The 22,015-nt window shown below is 33.2% G+C and overlaps 1 protein-coding gene across 6 annotated transcripts in view; it reads left to right on the top strand.

Annotated features, from left to right (window-relative positions):
* The first annotated feature begins 3,632 nt into the window (after positions 1-3,632).
* The window catches only part of LOC105327207 (uncharacterized), a 51,969-nt gene continuing 33,586 nt past the window's right edge, over positions 3,633-22,015 (top strand). For 4 of the 6 annotated variants that reach the window (XM_066076758.1, XM_066076756.1, XM_066076757.1 and 1 more), the window contains exons 1-6: positions 3,633-3,788; positions 8,546-8,619; positions 8,867-8,905; positions 9,202-9,228; positions 12,105-12,371; positions 13,321-13,629. In XM_066076758.1, the coding sequence (XP_065932830.1) occupies positions 3,778-3,788; positions 8,546-8,619; positions 8,867-8,905; positions 9,202-9,228; positions 12,105-12,371; positions 13,321-13,629 (727 nt within the window). In that variant the 5' untranslated portion in view covers positions 3,633-3,777. Of the gene's footprint in view, positions 3,789-8,545; positions 8,620-8,866; positions 8,906-9,201; positions 9,229-12,104; positions 12,372-12,707; positions 12,883-13,320; positions 13,630-22,015 lie in introns of those variants that run through there. The other 2 variants (XM_066076759.1, XM_066076760.1) reach the window with 2 other exon arrangements.

Here is a 22,015-nt window from a genome sequence, read left to right as displayed (position 1 = left end):
TTTACATACTTTATTTTTTTGGGAAAGATATGATGAAATTATTCAATAAATATATCACAATGTATCACATTTGTTAGTTTATGCTTACATATAATGTTGAAGCATCTGTTTGCTGTAGATCTAGATTATTTCTCAATCATGCAATATTTTGTTACTCCAAAGACACATACAATTAACACCAAGGACATATGACCTAAAATATTCATTTTAAAAAAATTCAGCATTGTCAAATCAAATCAAATTTATCAATTCAAGTATAATTAATATTGAATTTGATATTGGACTTACAGCTTAAGCCAAATTTTCCCTAAAAAATATTATTTGACTTGAAACAAAATGTGTTACCAAGGACTTTTAATGTTACACAAAAGAGTATTTCAATTCCCATGCATGTATTTCTGATAGAAAAATTAATAAAACAAGTATTGTATAAATACATTTTATGACAGATTATGCAATGTAGTATAATAAAATACTAAAATTATTCATCAACTAGATAAAATGGTGTCCATGGTGTAACATGTTGTGTCTTTTGTATAACAAACTTAAATTTTACGCCTGAACTTGTAGAGAATAACAGTAACATGTATAATATATCCGCTGAAAAGTGCATTTGGTAATTTTGAATTCATTTAAAATACATTCAAGCTTTCAAAACAAATTGAAATATTAAAACTTTGATTCTTATAACAGACAATGTCCATGGTGTAGCATTAGTGTCCTTGGTGAAACATACTGGAACTAAATTGTGTAAATAATTTGACTTTAGGGGCACTATTATGCACATTGATAATGATTACTGTTAAATATATGCATTCATAAGTTATAGCTATGAAAACATTCAGTTGTCTCTATTTTGAAATCTGATATTTTTGTGTTTAAATAAAGGTTGTCCTTGGTATAACATTTGGACTAACAATAATTGTCCTTAGTGTAACATCCCTTATTTTGTTTTTATTTTCAAAGATTTTTCAAGAAATATTGAGGTTTTTTCACTTAAGATTATTTTTCATGTCACTTACAAGTGTCTCCCAAAAAAAAATCAGACATTAAACGGAGAAGAAGTTTTCAGTGTGCAATACAATGTCATGAGATAGATGCATATTTCTCATTCACAAACCAAATATGAAAAATTAAGGAAAATACATTATCAAATTCTTGTTTTATGATTAAGTTCAAGAAAAACTTCAAAAAATTTAACTTTAACACCAAACCAAATGCATGAACAATAAGATTTAATGAAATTTATGAATATTTCTTATGCGTTACACCAAAGACTGTTTCCTTTTCATGTGGTTGTAAATATCATATTTTTATAGATTTTCATTTGATGTACTGTTGGCATATTTTAGCAAACAAACATCATGATATGCCCGATACAAACTATGATAAATTCAATCTGGTTGTAAGTACTTTGTTTTTAAACAAGTGGTACTTGAAAAAATCCACCTTTTTTGAGAATGACCCATATGCAAATTTGATAAAAACAAGAGGCATATGGGCCACATTGCTCACTTGAGCAACAATAAAGCAGTATTCGAATTTCAGATGTTCATTTTACAAGTTAGAAACAGAAATAATTATATTTGTTAATGTTAAGCCCTTGCGCTTTGTTTTTTTCGTATTATTCCTGGTTCATCTATTTTAGTAGTATCACGTGACAGGGTATTCCCAAGAGACTAAATAATTGCGGATTCGACAGCTACATATAATTATCTAATTTGTATATTGATAAGATATCCCTTTGTGTAACAATTTTTTGGAATAGAATACCAAGATTATTCAAAGACTAACATTTTATGTTATAAGTTCAGAGTGCAGAAAATTGTTTCAGATCAAGAGAACTCAAATTTGCTTTTAAAACATGCATATTTAGAGGATGAAAAACTTGCAGGAAATGGGAAAACTTGTTGGCAAAACTGTATACAAAGAATCCTTGATATTATAATTGCATGGTTCACATACCAAAACAGTATCTACATGTATGAATGATTTTGAAAATAATTTGAAGAAGTATTTTGAAAAAACCGGTATAGTTTTAAAAGACATTAACAATATTAAAGAAAAAGGTAATGGAAAATCATTATATTCTACAACCAATTAATAAGTACACAAAATTTAAATAAGCTTGAAATTCAACCATACTAAAATGGTTCAGCTCAGGTGAGTTAAAAAACAAAGAAAACAAGTGGCCCATGGGCCACATCGCTCTTCTGAGCAACAGTAGAAGCTTTATTGAGTCATATAAAAAACATCTTAACAATGTCTTATAATAGATCCTGTTTAAACAAATTCCCGTGCATATACTTATGTTTATCATTGAGCTCCTTTACACTACCTGAGGATGCCTCAACACCAGTTACATCTTTTCTGACTGATTAGTTTCAGAGAAAAGGATTTTTAAAGATTTACTCTATATATTTTTAGATCGGGTTTCGTTTTATATTTGATATTATTAGCAAGTATTCCGATCCCGATGCGATTTATTCTATTACTTTGGTAACGCCCACTTTATATGATAGCCAATAACGTTAATGACAGTTGTCTATTGTTCTGTCCCATATAAAAAGTCGCGTAAGTCCTTATTTGACGAGGGAGACGGCTGGTTTCGCTAGCTACTTTTCTCCAGACAGAGAGAGGGAGGGAGACAGCTGGTTTCGCTAGCTACTTTTCTCCTGAGTCCCCGTCTCGTCTGTCTATTTGAGGTCCCTGTTAAAGTTACATATATGTAGGTTTTAGGGTTGGGGGATTTTAAGTACTTGCTATTGACTTGTGTTCTTATTTTGTTATAATAAATTTATAAAGGGTTGCTAATCTTGGTTTTCATTTACTTTGAGTTTGATTTATTATATCTGGTTTATCTATATTGAAAGTAAAGTCGTTTTCATACCTTATCTATAATTTAGTAAGTTTAATTCTTAATGTAGAGGTCAAATTCAGTCTCAAAACAAAAATAAACACAACGCGAAGTACTGATAAAAACCTATAAGGCACTGACCTGCTACACCTATATAAAAAGTCGACCCCCCCCCCATTGTTGCCCCAAACTACCCCCAGGGATCATGATTTGAACAAACTTGAATCTACACTTCCTGAGGATGCTTCCACACAAGTTACAGCTTTTCTGCCTGATCAGTTTGAGGGAAGAAGATTTTTAAAGATATACTAAGTACTCTATATATTCTTATATAAAAATTCGACCCCCCCCCCCCCCCATTGTGGCCCCATCATACCTCTGGGAATCATGATTTGAACAAACTTCACAACCTGAGGACCGGTTTCAGCTGTTCTGGCCAAATAGTTTTTGAGAAGAAGATTTTTAATTATTTTCCCTTCAAAGAGAGCGTGGATCTTTATTTTAGCAAACGTGAATCCCTTTACTTAAGGATCGATGCTTTGTGCCAAGTTTGGTTGAAATCGGCCCTAGTGGTTTTGGAGAAGAAGTTGAAAATGTAAAAAGTTTACGGACAGACAGACAGACGGACGGACGGACGGACAAAAAGTGATCAGAAAAACTCACTTGAGCTTTCAGCTCATGTGAGCTAAAAACCGTAAAAAAAAAAAACCCATGCGCAAGGAAGGATGCACGTGATTAAATTTACGTTCATCCATTGGTAGCTTTGCCGCCATGTGAGCTAAAAACCGTAAAAAAAAAACCCATGCGCAAGGAAGGATGCACGTGATTAAATTTACGTTCATCCATTGGTAGGTTTGCCGCCATGTTGATTTTACAGTGACGGACTTGTCATTTGGAAATGGTGGATCGAAGAAAAACTTATGGGGAAAAGGTTACATCAACTTTTATTTCCTTTTGAATATGTGAAATAATGTTTACTTACTTTTTTCTGTTTTTAAAATGTTGTTTCTAGAGTCAGAATAAAGTGTTAATACATTGATTAGCATGATTAACGTTAGTCCCTATCTTAGAACAAAACGAAAGTAGAATTTTTTGAATTCTGAATTATTTACTATATTTTGCAATTTAAATGATGAAAGGAGCCAAATTATTATAATAATAAAGTTAATTTTTGTTTATCATAATTTCATTTAAATTTTATAGAAATTTATGTATTGTAAACTGTTTTTTCGTTATACAGGGTGTTTCTAAAATCGTTCACTCAATGAGCGATTCGTACCGAGACATCTTTTCCGCACCGATACGTTTTGTAATGATATTAGATTATACAAAACATATTTTAATATCCATGGCCATAACTAGGGTATATAAGAAATAAGATATAGAGCAGTGGCGTCGGAAGCAAATTGAAAGTGGGGGGGGGGGGTCACTTAAGGTCAGACGACACGTTCCTCAAATTTATATAACTTTTTCCAGATATTTGTTGATGGTTTACTACTATATTGACAAGCTTTCTTGCAAAAAATGAGGGTACCTTACTAGGCATTTCTGCAAAATACTAGAGTATGCAATTTCCTATATAATCTTATTGAAAATACACTTGAATTGCTGATATAAAAATAAATACATATACAACACAGCAAAATTCACTATAATAGAACTCTATCTCGGCCGGTGCGGGGATTTGAACTCACGACCTCTAGAACCTATACACTTTTGGCAGTGAGCGGCCAAGGTTCTAACCACTCGGCCATCTAGACACATAACCAGATTCAATTAAATTTTAATCATTTTTAAAATAATTATAAAATTAATATTTTTTATTGGAACTCTTTATTACGAGGAGATACAAAAAAGATTATCGAGGAAAGTGTCCTCTGACCTTAAACATGCATCATATGACCCTAAAACCTTCTTTCTCTTCATTCTTGTGCATGCTAGTTTGCTACAATTTTAGGCCAAAGTTTTTATTTTTTTTGGTTCATAATTTTTTGACACAAAAATATGCATTTATTGGTTAAAAATAAAAATGATTTGTTACCTTGACTGAGTTAATTACTGTATGCAAATAGCATTTTAATTGACTGACTAAAGTGATAAAACATAGAATGCTTTTCAACTTTATTGACATACAGTTTTCACATATATGCTGGACAATGCTATAGTTTTATCAAGTCTTGCACAGTCTGGTCTCATTCTTTATATCTACTGCTTTGGTAACTGATGGGAGATATTGGCTATATATATTTTCTCAACATGTGCTTTAATTACCTCTTTATTAAATAATAGGGACGTTATTGTTCATCCTATGAATATGCATTAATTTATAATTATTCCACCTACAAATACTCCCCAGCAATTAATAGCAGGCAAAGTGTATGCATAATTATATAATCAGAAGGAGCAAAGAGGGAAATCCGAGGGTTCTACAAAGTTATAATGTTCACGGCCCTTGATTGTGGGTTCAGGTTCAGGAATGGGGTTGTAATGACTTTTAGTTAGTGATCTTTTATACTCTGTCCCAAGTTTTTGCTTCCACCACTTTTTGCTTGATATTTCAATAATAGTAAATACTTTTGTGTAATGGTGAAACGATTGTCGCCGACGATCGATTGTCGATCGTTTATGGGCTGCCGATTCCGATTATCGATTACAAATTTTATGATCGATTGTCGCCACAATAAACATGTGTTAGAGTAAAACGGAACAAACACGTACGCATTAATAATACGATGGTAGTCATGATACAATTGAAAACGAAACAAGAGAAAATGGCGTCCGAGGTCGACGAAGAGATAAATAACAACGAGATGGAAATATTTCCCTACCCGGGGAAGGCAAAATCTGATGTGTGGAAGTTCCTTAACTTTCTCAAAAAGACGGATGTCCACCGATAAAAGCTAATTTGGACATGACTACGGCGATTTGCCGAGTATGCAAGTTTATTTTTAATGGAAAAAAATGTTTCTCTTTTCGAAGTCCTTTATTGTTATTTTTTGTTATTAATGCAATAGAGAGTTGTCTTGAAATGTTGAAATTAAACTCAAATTACTTAATATGTGTTGTCCTTAGTTTGTTCTATGCATAAAAAATGCTAAACAGAAATTGAATTTTGTGAATAATTTATTTACTGATTATTTCGATCATTGATCGATTATGCTTCTCCAGTTTTAACCGATTATCGATTTTAAAATTTTTCCGATTATTCAACACTACTTTTGTGCTCAAACTACGTTTATCCACTAATATGAAAAATGTCCAGATTATCTGTTTTGAAACGCCCCCTCTACCGCTTCAGGTTTCAATATACATCCAAAAATTGAAAGTCTACGGAGATTTTGCATTGCATCAGCCATTAATAAGCCTGGATGATAATGTTAAATCAAAGGCCTGAAGGGCCACAATGGCGTCGAGTTAAAGTTAATTTGAAGAATAAAAATCTAAATAATTTTTTTTAAAAGTCAAAATAATCTCCACTATTACAAAAATGCATATATTTTTTATTTTTGTTATTTATGGCTCTCCTTCATTGATCAAATGCACACTTAGTTACTGTAGATTAAAAAAATCCTGAAAACAAAGTATGATCATGATTTTGTAACTCTTAGTAATGTGTGTACTTAACATGAGACCAACTTTTCTTGTTTGCTGGAGATTAATTTTATAAAAATTGAGTTGGGCGGTCAATTTAACAAAAATGAAATTTGATATAAATTTTACGCAGTCAACTAAAATAATAGAAATATTAAAATTAAGTGTGATTTTTTTTATATTTTCAAAAATCAATCTGATTTGGTTATTGGCCATTCATTTAGAAATTGGTATCAATTATACTTACTTTTTAAAAACAAATATAAAGACAAATACATTGGTCAACTTTCAAAAATAAAAAAAAATTATGTTTTTATCCCATAACTAATTAAATTACAATTCATTACAAATTGACTCACCTAATTCTTAAAAAATTTTGAATGTTAATTAAAAATCTAAGTTTAGAAATATCTTAGGATTTAAATTGTTGTTAGATTTTTTTCTCTCTATTCATATAGAATTAAATATCTAAATTATGATTGTGTTTCATTCTATATATTGTAATTTGTATACTGCTGATAAACACACTGTCTCTTATTATCAATTTGATTTAAAATTCACATGGGTCCAAATGACACGGGCCGAAAACATCAGGGGTAGATAAAAGAAAGCACCCATTCACGTTGTTTACAAAGTGAAAGTAGTTCACTAGTTGGGTTAAAATAACTTTTGGTTGTAGATATACTTATCGCTCAATGTAGGAAGATTTGTTTCTAAAAGATCAAACTTTTGTGCATGTCAATATTCGATATGGATACAAAATAATCTGTTTTGCAGGTATATTTCATAACCAAATTGAGTATGTAGGCCTAACTATCGCATGTGTCTCCGTGCAAGTGTATTCGTCCGCTGAACTGCTGAAACCCCAGACATGTTGTTTACAATAAAATATGAACATTTTCAAAGACATCAACCATTTCGTATCTGCCGACTCGTTTTGTTGACATACAGTTCTGCTCGAAGTTGAAGTATGTCATCTGTTTTTCTTCAAACGCGTAAGAAAACTTTGCACTCATTTGAGTTGTTTGGCTCCTTAAAAATTTGCAAACTTCCGGACGTACGATCCCTAGATGGCTTTCGAGCTTCGCTCGACGCCATAAAAATTGCGCGATGTATTCCGAATGTATTCCGAATGGAGAAAAGATGTAAATATTTCCCATTACAAATCTCCGTAAGAAAATTGTTTTCGTTCCTGTGAAATTTTATGAGTGAAAAGGGATAATTGTTCAATGAAGATATCTTTGATATATTCCCTTTCATCGATTTCAATTGTATTTCTTTCAGAGGTACCGGTATGTGTAATTTTATTAAAAATCATCAAAAATTGATGGAAGCAATAACTTGGGACAGACTATAGTTAAGGATGTGTGGGACACCTTCATATTGTGACATTGTAAATAAACAAAATGAATGCCAATCTTTTATGTTTTTTATAGGTTTAAGAGTCAGCTATTGACTTGCGGTTCATAAGCTTTAAACCTGCTGGACCTTTTACATTTTTTACTTTCATATAAGTTTTGTTAAACTCATTTGCATTTTGGGGTCAATTAGACATGCTTAATGTGCTTAAGTACAATTAATTATTTTGATATTATTCATATCATTTCATCCATATGCATATTTTAAGGTGTTCCATACTATACTAAGGTATTTCCTCACTACTGATTATTTTTATGCCCTCTTTCGAAGAAGAGAGGGCAATTATTGCTTAACGGTCAGTTTCCATTCATTCTCTTCGCAGAGGTTGCCCCTACTGAAATGAAATTTGTTAAACAGAGTTATCGTACAAATATCTTTCAAGTTTGATTTTGGGTATGATCAAGCATTTTTTGACAGAGGTATGCCACTTGGACTTGAAAAAATTCCAATTATTTGCAGTTTCCATGCAGTTTCTTCACAGTGTTCTTCAAGAGAATTTTAAGGGGTATAATGTTTCGCAAACATCTCTTGTTTATGAGAATTTGATAGACATCCACATACACACTTCCTTTACCACGATCACCCTTTGAAAAATTCTAGAATCATGTATTAACCTATTCAGCTTGTTGTCCTCACATGAAATTAAATTTTGAATGAAATTTTCTTGTATCTTAACAGCAATGAAGAAGACCAACACCAAAACATTTCCCGAATGCCTACTGTAAAAATTGGGAACAACAAGCATATCTCGGGTAAAATTTTTAAAATTGTATTAGTTTTGTGTTTTCTGATAAGCTTATACTGACAACAACAAGCCATTGTAAATAATAAGAAAATGTATTCTTAAAAATTCATTTAGATGATATTCTTGGACTTATTTGAAAGATCTGAAATTTAGAATCATATTGAACACTTTATCATTTTAATTATTAAAACACTTCCTCATATCAAATGAGCTACAATGTACATATGATTAACATTGCTTCTTTGTTTTTTCAGATTCAGAAATAGTTTCAGAACAAACGGATCATCTTGCTGGTAAGTAAAAAAAAATGTGAGGGAAAGTTACACTTCATTTTACAAGTTAGAGATGCAAATGAAAATTAATAAGATTCATGATGTTTTCTTATAAGCTTATACTGACAACAAGCAATTGTAAATAAGAAGAAAATGTATTCTTAAGAATTTATTTAGATGATATTCTTGGACTTATTTGAAAGTTCTGAAATTTAGAATTATATTGAACATTTTATCATTTTAATTATTAAAACACTTCCTCATATCAAATGAGCTACAATGTACATATGATTAACATTGCTTCTTTGTTTTTCTAGATTCAGCAGAAATGGATCATCTTGCAGGTAAGTAAAAAAAAATGTGAGGGAAAGTTACACTTCATTTTACAAGTAAGGATGCGAATGGAAATTAATAAAATTCATTACATAAAATTACCAAATTCATTGATAAATAAAGATATTTTACAGCCAAATACAGTCAAACTTCGTTATCTCGAACTAGATGGGACTGTTTAAAAACTTCGATATATCAGAGTATTCGAGATATTGAGGGTAAAATAAGTTATTTGGACTTACAATTAACTTCGACATATCCATTGTATCCAAGATATCAGTGTTCGAGATATCAAAGTTCAACTGTAGTGATAAAACTTTGAATTTTAAGAAGTAGTACAAGGTAAATAAATGATATTTCAACTAAATATATTTACTTTGATAATATAAGAACATGCATTATTATTTAAGTTTTCTAATTTGACAAAAAAAAAAAATTGTTGAAGTGTTTCTCAATTGAGAGGGACCTAGTACGTATACCAAAAAAATAGCTTTGACAGCCCTGCACATCACATATATTTGAAAATCAAGCAACCTTTTTAGTTGATAAAATGCAAAATTATTCTTTAAAGGGGCATAGTCACATTATGGTCAAAATTTATTTTTCCAATTCTAATGTTTTGAGTGCTTCAGTAAGGCATTTTTAATAGGCAACCAAAATCTGAGTGCCATTTGTTGAGTTATAAGCAGGTTACAGTCTAGCTTACAATTCCTTATTATGTAAACAAAGCTTTTGTTTACATTTTAAATGTTGAAGTTGACATTCCAGTTTTAGACCTAAAATGAATGCGTTAAACGTTAGAAAGTGTTTCTTTATGCTTAAAATGAAAAGGAAAATGGACAAATCAGCTTGAACAAGATTTTTTTACTACTATATTGAACCTATGTAAACAAGCACAGGGCACAAGCCTTGTTTACATACCAAAGAATTTTGTGGCCTGTATCTTGTTTATAACTCTACGAATGACACTCAATTTTCATTTGGTTATCAGAAATATGCATTCTTTGAGCAATGTAAGTAGTAAAAACAGAAAAATGAAATTGACCAAAATCGTGACCATGCCCCTTTCATACATGTAACACCATTATGATGACCACCTTTCACGATATATATTGGACTGTTAGTACATGTAAAACATGATTATTAATTGTTTCATATGGATCATTATACCCCTCACAAGCAAAGTTTTTGGGGGGATATATAGGAATCCCCTTGTCTGTCTGTCTGTCTGACAGTGTGCAATCGGGTCTCATCCATATCTTTCTTATGGAGAAACATTGGAAGTTCGTACATTAAACAAAGATTGCTTAGGACCTAACTTCACCTAAGGGTTTGTCATGATCTTGGCCCATGGTCTTTTGCAGTTGGGCAAGTTCAAGGTCATTTGAAGGAAAAGTTCATAATTTTTGTCTGGTACATATCTTTTTTATGGAGAAACATTGGAAGTTAGTACTTCACACAAAGATTACTGTGGTTTCATTAATATTCGTGGGAATCAATTTTCGTGGATTTTCTGAAAACCACAGTTTCAAGGATACGTAATTTCGTGGCCAATGATCCAATCAATACAAATTGATAATTGAAAATGAACTTCCATGAACATTTAATTTCGTGGATCAGCTTAACAACGAAATCCACGAAAATTGGTATTCAACGAATATTGATGAAACCACAGTACTTACTATTATCTTAACCCAAGGTCATTTTGCAAGTTCAAGGTCATTGTAAGAAAAATGCATAACTCCTGTCTAGGCCATATCTTGTAACGGAAATTATTAGAAGCTTCCTACTTCACAAAAAGATTGCTTATTAAGTATGACCTGAAAATATGTCCAGACCTTGAGTTAATAATTTTGTCATTTTGCAAGTTCAAGGTAACTTAAGAAAATTGGTAAATCCATTACTTTCCAATAGAGAAATACTTGAGTTATTATATTTTCTTAGGGGGGGGGGGGTTTATCATTTGTGAGCTTGTTCACAGTACCTCCAGTTATGAACCATGAATACACTGTCTTATGTCAAACATCAGGTCTTAGCTTTATAAACTAAATGATCCTACCGGTAATTAATAACTAGTGTTCCCTGCAAAAAGAATTCACAACTTATTGGAAAATTTGGTAAACTGACAGGCTGCATTTCTCCCATGCAAGAACCTTATGTTTTTTAACTCTTTGCAAGTACTGTAAACCAACTTTTATTTGCCTGCGAGAAATTTTCGCGAGGTTAGCGAGAGCCTTGTTGTCGCGAATATTTCTCGCAACGAACCAATCCTTTGTCTAATGTTTTTATAACAATACAGGTCTGGATTAGGATTGGTCACAAACATTAGTCGTCGTGAACCAGTTTATCGGCAGTTCATTGCGAAATAAAGTCGCCCCGAATAAAAATTGGTTTATAGTAAATGAATAATAAATATATTTGGACCCAAAAAGTTAATGGGTAGCAGGTAACTGAAAACAACAAAAGCAAAGTGTAACAAAAGCTAACACTTAGCTGCAGGTTTGTAGCTCTATGGGGAAAATTTGGGTTGACATTCAGTAGAGCTACAGTTCCTCACACTCAAAAACTTGCAATTCATTGGCACACAAAACAGAAGTTTTTTCAGTTGGAGTTGATGTACATTTTACTAAATCAAAATCTATGAAAAATTAGCTTTTTTTCAATGGAAGATGAGGTAATTTGGACAAAGTTGCCTATTACTTTTCTGATAGAAATGTCAGGTATCCCAAAGTTACTACCATGGGGTGTTTTTTTTCCCATTTCATCTTATTTTTTGCACAGAATGTATGCTGTCTTTGAAAATCTCCATTATTGCTACATGAAAACTATTAATAAAACTCATCGATATATATGAAATGTCATTATTTTTTTTATATATGTTTTCCAGTGCAGAAAGGTTACCTGTTCATGTCAGAACACATACATAAGGAGCCACAGCTGGTTTGTTATCTTTGCCATTTATGCGAGTCACCTCTCTCTGATGATGAAAAGAAAGACATGAGAGATGGAAAAGGCTATTTTAAGAAGAAGGAGCTTCTAAAATGTCTTATCTCAAAGGGGGAAACTGCTTGCAAGGAATTCTTGGAAAAGTTCAAATGTTACCAAAATTTATATTCCCAGTTTTGCAATGCAGTACAGTCTGTAACTAATGCAGGTTTGTCGGTGGCTTTATATAGGGTTTGACAAGTCTGTATTTAAACGAATTCAGTATTTTCACATTTGAGAACAATTTTAAAGCAGATAACAGCTTATAACCAAACCATGCGTTTTATTTTTGTGTAATATTATAGAAAAAATAACACTCATTGCACCACATTCTTATATTTTTATTAAAATGTCAACAATTGCCTGCATCGAGTCAATTAACTTACAATCTTTGTATGTAAAATATTTGTATCTAGTGCACAACCGGAAAGTGATATATCTTTTGTTTTCTATATATAACCAGTACGTGGTTATGCATGTGATTGATAAGCAGACATGAAGTTGTGAGGAATTGTAATATTCATTCATACCAAAGTTCCTAGGTATAAGAAAGGGGTTTCAATGTGGGAAGAGGGACACATAAGTTACAATTTCACATAGAAGCTGCCTGGGGGTCATCACAATCTGAGGAGGTGGGGGGAACAATATTTTACATTGAAATTAATCTGTCCAAGGAAAAGGTAGGCTACATCTAAAATCAATGAATATACCGGTAGTACGAACAATTTTCACATTTATTCATACCAAAACCCTTGGGTGTCGAATAAGTTTGTCTTTAGGGGATAGTCCATTTTGAAAGAGGGTACATTTGTAAAATTAAAATAGAGTAGCAATATACTGAAGTTATTATACAGATTTTTAAAAAATTTTCCATAGTCTAAGAGAGTTGCAGATCACAATTTGGTTGGGGGCAATATAACAGAGAATTTTGTTGATGTTGAAAAAATCTCATGAAAAGAAAGGCTTTCATCTGTAAAATCAATGTTGAAGCAATCTATTGTGAATAATTCTCAAATTTATTCATTAATTTGAATTCTCCTTAATGAAAAAGAAATATTTTGCAGATTTAATGTTTGTTAATTGTGACCAAATTTCATCTCAAACATATTCTGTTCCAGATGGCATCCAACAAGATGTCTTTTTGACACATGATAAACTGCCTCATTTTGAAGCAGTGTTGTTGGAGGAAATGGAACCAACTCCAGTGGCTGACATTCTTTACTGTCATGTTGTACTGAGTTCCGATGAGCATGATGAAATCAATGAAATGTCAGAAAGAAGAGAGAAAGCAATGAAACTATTTACAAAAATTAAACAACAGCCAGACAAGATTACTGTCTTTTGTCATGCATTAGTACAAAGCAAGTGTAACAAAGCTGTAGAATACATCAGAAACAGTACAAGCAATGGCCCTTTACACTCTTCAGGTGAGTAAAATTTGATACACTTATATCACAATTATATATGATATATGATTTATCCTTGTAGATTTACTTCCGATAAACTGGTTCGTGACAACTAATGTTTGCGACCGAGAATTATCCAGACATTATATTGTTATAACAACCATATGACAAGGACTGGTTAGCGACGAGAAATATTTGCAAAGACAAGGCTCCCAATAAACTCAGAATTTTTTTTTTTCATACAAATTAAAGTTAGTTTACAATAACTAGAACTTTAGTTAATCAGGGTTTTTCAGGATAAATTGTATAAGAAGAATGGCAGCAAAGGAACCACTTGATCAATATTCATTATTCTATGACAAAAGTTTAATCTAAGAGAAGTTTTAAAATCAGGACAAAGTGACTGCATCTAAGAAACTTTTCAGTCATACAACTTTTAGGTAGCAATAACTTTTAACGGAACAAGGTCACCAATTTTTTTTTCAATTTTTCTGTCAATTCTCTATGTTGACAGTATTTTACTAAGATATTTCTAATAGGTCAGCCAAAATTTACTGGCTTTTTGTATATTAACAAAGTTCAATAGTGCCATGTTTTTGTTTAAAATTTCTAATTGCACACTTATTGTGACCATAATTTAACTGTTTCTATAATGCAGATAATTTTTTAATGTATTAATTATCTATTTAGCAACCTAGATGTAAATAAAAACATGGCAAGAGCCATGATGTAATTATGAGCTCTGTTTCTCGCTTATACACATACAAGGCATAGCAAGGATGACATACCGGTACACATAAACAGCCATTCCCCCTTGCTTTAATGTTTAAGTAAGGTTGGTTAATACCTAGAGACAAATACTTCTTAAATTTGTCACCATAATGGAGTAGAATTATACCTCTTTTGTTCCGCTATCATTATCAAACTTTCAGACAAGCTGTAGTTTCTAAGATCTTGTCGCATTTATTCAGAATTCCAGAGTAAGGACAACAATACACATACAATATTTTGCAAACAATGCATATGATATCAAAGATGAATTCATTCTTAGCTCACCGAGCTGAAAGCTCAAGTGAGGGGGGGGGGGGGGGGGGTCGAAGTTTAGCACATGAATATATAGAGTAAATCTTTAAAAATTTTCTTCTCATGAACCATAAAATCAGGAAGGCTGAAACTTTAGTGGAAGCATCCTCAGGTAGTGTAGATTCAATGTCGTGAAAATCATAACCCCCGGGGGTAGGATGGGGCCACAATGGGGGGTCGAAGTTTTACATAGGAATATATAGAGTAAATCTTTAAAAACCTTCTTCTCAGACACTAATCAGCCAGGAAAGCTGAAACTTGTGTGGAAGCATCTTCAGGTAGTGTTAATACAAAGTTGTGAAAATTATGACCCCCGGGGGTAGGATGGGGCCACAATGGGGGGTTGAAGTTTAACATAGGAATATAAAGAGTAAATCTTTAAAAATCTTCTTCTCAGATACCAATCAGCCAGGAAAGCTGAAACTTGTGTGGAAGCATCCTCTGGTAGTGTAGATTCAATGTTGTGAAAATCATAACCCCCGCAGGTAGGGTGGGGCCACAATGGGGGGGGGGGTCAAAGTTTAACAAAGGAATACATTGAGTAAATCTTTAAAAATCTTCTTCTCAAAAACTAATCAGCCAGATGATTCTTTATAATTGTTAAGACTTTGGCCCCAGGTCAATTCTTTGGTTTCACAAGAAGATTTAGAGTTTGATGTAGGTTTATATCCCATATATATATAAACTATTGTTAAGGATCTTTTTGAGAACTGCAATGCTCAACATATGATATGACTATAAAATCATCCTGTTAGAAAAGGGACTAATGATTATAAACATAAGAATATCCAGGGGAAAAAGGGATTTTATTAGGGCCCCGCAAGGATTTGCGGGTGCCCTATAGTAATCACTCTGTCCGTCCGTCCTTCTGTCCGTCCGTCTGTCACTCTTCCGTCCACAAATTTCCTGTTTTTTTCTAATAACTTTTTTTATGGTTGCCCAATCAAGTTCAAATTTGGTACGGTAGTTCAGTAGGCAGAAATACATATTTAGATGCTAAGTTTGGTTCTCTATGTCTTCTGGTTTGGAGCTGGGGTGGTGGGGTAGATTCCTAACTATGCATAAGAATGAATGGGCAAAGAGAGATAACTGCTGAGAATGTTACCATTGTATACATGGAAGGCTGTGCAATATTTGTCCTTTGGGATTAATTAACCTTCCACAGGAAGAAAATCCGAAGCTTTATCTTTATCTGTCACATTGAGATTAATTACTGCACTGCCTGTGTCTGCAAATAAACTTTGTTTTGAAGTTAAGGTCAATTTTGAATGATGTGTAGTATTGTGTACATTCTTTGAAATATGGATTTAAAATATAATATTCATATTTTATTTTGGTTAAAATACCGTACACAATGATTTATAATAATTTTATTGAATTCTAAAATCAAGATATATATTAAGATATCCTTTTTCACTATTTTATATTTTAATTATTTATTTTATTTTTTTCTGCCTTAATGCTGTTAATTTTAACAGGTAATCAGACAATAACCCTATTCTGTCATTTCTGAAAAAAAAATCTTTTGTAAATTTAGAAGAAAAGGATGAGAGAGCAGAACAATTAATCCCCTGGGATTAATTATCTTGCCTGCTGCAGAAAATTTAGAGGCTTATCTCTATCTGTCATATCGAGATTAATGAACACCTTTGTCTGCACTGATGTTTGTTTTGAAGCAAATTAAACTCTCATTCCATGAGCTGCACCCTAATATTTTTACCCCTCAGTTTAAAGGATGGTATTTGATAAAGAATATATTTCATTCTAGTCCAAATACTTCTGTAAAATAAAAAATAAAAAAAAATATATGAATTACAATAAATAAAAAAAAAAATTAAATTATTAGATATCAGTTTTTTTATTCTTTTTCTTCTTCTTTTTTAATGGATGTTTTGGTGTTGTTGTTGTTTTTGGTTGCTATGTTTATATTAAAGGAAACTGAAGAATAGTACCTGAAAATGTTCCTTCTGTAAGCCCTGATTAAATTCAATAAATGGATGAGAGCAGGATAATTAATCCCCTGAGATTGATTATCTTGCCTGTTTCAGAAAATCTAAGGTCTGTCTTTATCTGTTATATGTATTACCATACACATGTGTCTGCAAGTGATGTTTGCAAAGCCTAGGTATCATTGCATTGGTATCAATTCTTTGTTTTTTTAACAAATTTTATTTCATCCCATGTTAACCCACTTTATCCCGTGGATATGACTCATTGGATATTTTTTTGATATCCCACAGTTGTGACTTTACAATGGGATTTTTGTAGGCATAATGAAGTAAAATAATGTGGAGTTTTATAAACAGTGTAAACATTGATTGAGGTGTATAAAACATGGGATAAATAGAATCTCATATGATTTGTAGTATAATATGATTTTTATCCAACTTGTGTGTTTTATCCCCTCACTAAGGCTCAGGAAAAAAACACTTTAATTGTTGGATGAAAATCATATCCAACTACAAATCACAAGATCCTATATATTCCAGTTCTTCACATCTTCTTTATTTTTCATCATTGTTAATATAAAGAGGATGGAATTCAAAGTTTTTTTCACTTCTCTACTGTGGAATCATTAGAATTCGTGGTGGCTCAATTTTTGTGGATTTCGTGGGTACCCCTTCCCCACGAATTTACATCCTCAACAAATAAAGACACTGAATTTGTACTTTTTAGCTCACCTGAGCTGAAAGCTCAAGTGAGCTATTCTGATCACTTTTTGTCCGTCGTCCGTCCGTCCGTCCGTCTGTCCGTCCGTCCGTCTGTCTGTCCGTCTGTAAACTTTTTACATTTTGAACTTCTTCTCTAAAACCGCTTATCCAATTTCAACCAAATTTGGCACAAAGCATCCTTATGGGAGGGCGAATATAAATTGCAGAAATAAAAGTCAGATCTGTATTCAAAGCGGAGAAAACCTTGAAACTGTAAAAAAAGGGGGGTGCATTTTAAAAAATCTTCTTCTCAAGAACTACTGATTCCAATTCAACGTTGTTTAGCATAAATTATCCTTATGGGAAGGAAAATATAAATTGCAAAAATTAAGGTCTAATTATGTTTCAAATCTGAGTTATTACGAAAATAATAATAAAGGAAAGGCGTGTTTCAATCAGTTTAATAGCTTCGGATTCGGCATTCGGTAAAATGGGTAGACAAGACTTGGCCTGGGCAAAACAAAAGATTGGCAGTTATTAATCTGCCAATCTCATTAAAATTTCAGGATATTTGATGGACCAGTATATTTGTATTTGCTGTAAATATTGCTGCAAAAGAATGCGTATTTGGAATTGACGATTGCCGATCTGCCCCGGCTTTTATTTTGCCACGGCCCAGGTTTGCGTACCCATTTTACCAAGACTCGTATTCCATACATCTAAAACGAGGTTCTTTGTTTAAAGCAGCCATGACATTATACGAAAAAGGGTCGATCTGACTATGATGAATTTGCTTGTTGTGCAACAGTTCGCGAATGAAGGGAGAGTTTTGAAACATGCAAAATGTATTTGTGCCGATTTTGTGAAGTAAATTGAGGCTAAATATTTCAATGCGTTGACAGTTTTCACACATGAAGTTGGTGTTAGCTTGTTCTGATTTTCGTTTCGTTTTCATTATTTATGCTTTGTAACCTGGGAACTATCGTCTGTATTTCGTGATTTTTACGTATCAAATCAAACAGAGACTTCGGTAAATCATACAGTTAACTGTTTACCTGCGCAAATTAAGCAAAATCTGATGTATCAAAAAAGTACTGAAATACAATTCATTCTATCGGTAATTCGGCATTATATTTTGCGTAATGGTATATTAATGCAATAGGTTTTGTTGAGATGCTCGGCATTTTCTCGAGTTTATTCAGTTTAAATAGAGTTTGATATCGCTGTCGGAAATATGTAGGTATATACATGTACATGTATATATATGATTCATTTCGAAAAAATAAATTGTGTTCTTTATTTGTTATAGTGCATGTTTCTTGTGTTTTATATAATTGTTTACAATTTCTATTTACTAACCATATTTGAGTGTTAAGCTTCGAATTATAAGCAAGATACAGAGATTTGCTCACAATTCTATGTTTGTACACAGATCTTAAAAACTAAAGATTAAAAAACTAAAAAAAATTTCAATATTTATTAAGAAAATTTTCAAAGTCTCTTCTTCCAGAAACCAACTTTAACAACTTATTGCATTGTAAACTTAACCTTTTTTAGCTCACCTGAGCCAAAGTCTTCTCAAAAACTATTAGGCCAGGAAAGCTCAAATTTGAGTGGAAGCATCCTCAGATAGTGTAGATTCAAGTTTGTTCAAATCATGGTTCCCGGGGGTAGGGTGGGGCCACAATAGGGGGATCATGTTTTACATAAGAATATATAGAGAAAATCTTTAAAAATCTTCTCAAAAACTATTAGGCCACAAATGTTCAAATTGAAATGAAAGCATCCTCAGGTAGTGTAGATTCAAATTTGTTCAAATCATGATCCCCGGGGGTAGGGTGGGGCCACAATTGGGAGATCAAGTTTTACATAGGAATATATTGAGAAAATCTTTTAAAAATCTTCTTCTCAAAAATATTTGGCCAAGAAATCTCAAATTGGCATGTAACCATCCTTAGGAAGTGTAGATTCAAGTTTGTTCAAATCATGGTCCCTGGGGGTAGGGCGGGGTCACAATGGGGGATGAATTTTTATAGATAGAGAAAATCTTTAAAAGTCTTCTCAAAATTATTGGGCCAGGAAAGCCCAAATTTGAGTGGAAGCATCCCCAGATCGTATAGATTCAAGTTTGTTTAAATAATAGTCCAGGGGTAGGGTGAGGCCACAATGGGGGATGAATTTTTACTTAGGAATATATAGAGAAAATCTTTAAAAATCTTCTTTTTAAAGAATTTTTGGCCAGAAAGGGTTTAAACTTGTGTAGAGGCATCCTCGGGTAGTGTAAATTCAAGTTTGCAAAATCACAGTCCCTAGTGGTAGGGCGGGACCGTGATGGCGGTTTGAATTTTTACATAGGAATATGAAGAGAAAATCTTTAAAACTATTCTGGGAAAGTGTTCGGTTCAAAACTCAGTACTTAGTGTGAAAGCAAAGGTTATGCAGATTTAAGTCTGATGAAACCATGATTCCCTAGAGAAAAATGGGGCCATGAAATGGGGGGAGGGGGGGGTATATAGGAATAGAGACAAATCTTCTTACAGGTACAACAACAAAAGGGGCTTGGTATTTACCAAAAAATAAGAGGTTGATAAAAATTGGCAGATTTTTATTTTTTTTTAGCAAGATCTACTGTACTCAGTTGTCAAGATATTTTGATACTGTAATGCTAATTTGATCAGAATTAAGGCAATTGTTGCTCAGGTGAGCGATGTGGCCCCTGGGCCTCTTGTTTAAATAAACAAATCTCTATATGTACGCATAAAGTAGAAGTACTAGTAAAGGCATTTTTAATTTTCATGTTCATATTTCAATGCAAAGAACGCAGAGTACTCTTAAAGATAACGTTTGTATTTTACAGCAAAAAATATTAGAACGCAGTGTGAAGAAGAAAAGTTTTATTTATAACATTTAATATTTCAGTTCAATGTTAATTACTACTCAGTAGAATAATAGATCGACTAATTACAGTCCCACTTTTTGGATGCCGCTCTTTATCAGCTCTGGGCGTTTTGACATGTTATAATGGGTGTTAATTATCCAGTTAGCATGTAGAGGCTTCAGTGTCGATGTTTTTAGATCGATATTGGCACTCCCTGGACTGTCACGGTCAAGCGATTCAAAAACTTGGGTTGAATACCATTCGTGAAATTCTGCTTTTAACTTTTCCTTGTAATCGTAGTTTACGGCCACATCCAACGGCTGGAGCTTGTCAGTGCACGCGCCTGGGACATACAAGGGCTGAATGTTGTGGCTCTTTAATTTTTCAATTAAAGAATTCGTGCGATGAGCAGCAAAAATGTCGAAAATAGCAATGGCCTTCTGGTTGATTCGATCTAACGGAAGTTCCTCTCTAATCTCGTTAACATAGGGCACGATCACTTTATCCACATATCGAAGCATCGAACTTTCGTTGCTCCAGTGAGTTTCGGTGAACGTGATATCCCAATCAGAAGGATACTCTACACTTTGAGGTAGACAGCGCTCTGTTTTTCCTGCATATATTATTTGCGGGGGAAGTAAAGTTCCCGATTTCGTTATTCCTAAAAGAAGTGTTATCTGTCGTTTATCATCAATTCCGGCGACTGTAACCTGCTTTGATCCTTTTTCCTCCATTGTCCACTCACCCCCGGGAACGAGCTGGCATCCAGTTTGATCCCAGTTGATAATAAGAGAATCCGGGACGGAATACTCACTCACCACATTATTGACTTTTTTCACAAATTCACATTTGATGTCGTCAAAATCACTTGGTAAAGTTTTAACAGCTTTTGTCCCTTTCCGTTTTACAAAACCCATACGGCGCATAATCGACCTAGCAAGATGCTTAGTAATTTCGATGTGGCCCCCAAACCGGGATAATTTTTTTCTGTCGAACTTGGTCACAATAGCCTCCGCCCCTGCCATAACGATTCTCAAATTGATAACACCCCCGTTGAGTACCTCGCTATCCAAGGAACCAAGCATCAAAGTGTTTCCTCGAGGGGATCTGGGAAGAGCAGCGAGATGTGAATCCCCTTAAAAATTAATGCATCATATTTATTGCGTATTTATATTTATATATATTATTACGGAAAAAAGTGCCGCAATGCTTAATGTAATTTAATATTTACGTTATATAAAAGTTATATAAATACTATGACATACCAGATGCTTTTCTTGCTCTTAGATACCGGTCTCGGATGCTTCTTACTGTTGATTCTGACACTTTAATACCAGAATTGGACATAAAGCGCCTTGTTGCCCTTGCAACACCGTCTTCAACAGCGAGTCTGCCAATTTTAGCCCTTTGTTCTTCGTCCAGGTTGTTATATTCACCCCGCTTTCTTTTCCTAGGTGTCGAGAGAAGACTATCGGTAGTACTTGTAACAATAGTTTCAACTGCATCATTTGCAGCTTGGAATGCTGCCACTTCCTGAGGTTCTGTACAGTCCCCGGGGTCGGGCAGACCAGGAACTGTTGGTGCTGTTGTTTTGAGTTTACCTGTAGTCAACCACTGTCTCAACGACATCTTCGAGAAAAATGACCAGACCAAGAAAAAAATCACACTTTAAATAGATTATTTTGCCTTCTGGCGAATTTATTGCTGAGTTTTACTCAAGACTTAATACCTAGTATCGGTATAAACAGCATGTACCTGTACTATCGCAAAGAAAGATAACTCGTGTCAGCAAACA

This window comes from Magallana gigas, chromosome 2 (assembly GCF_963853765.1).
Source record: "Magallana gigas chromosome 2, xbMagGiga1.1, whole genome shotgun sequence".
Lineage (NCBI taxonomy): Eukaryota > Metazoa > Mollusca > Bivalvia > Ostreida > Ostreidae > Magallana > Magallana gigas.
This window is presented reverse-complemented; position numbering and strand designations above follow the sequence as displayed.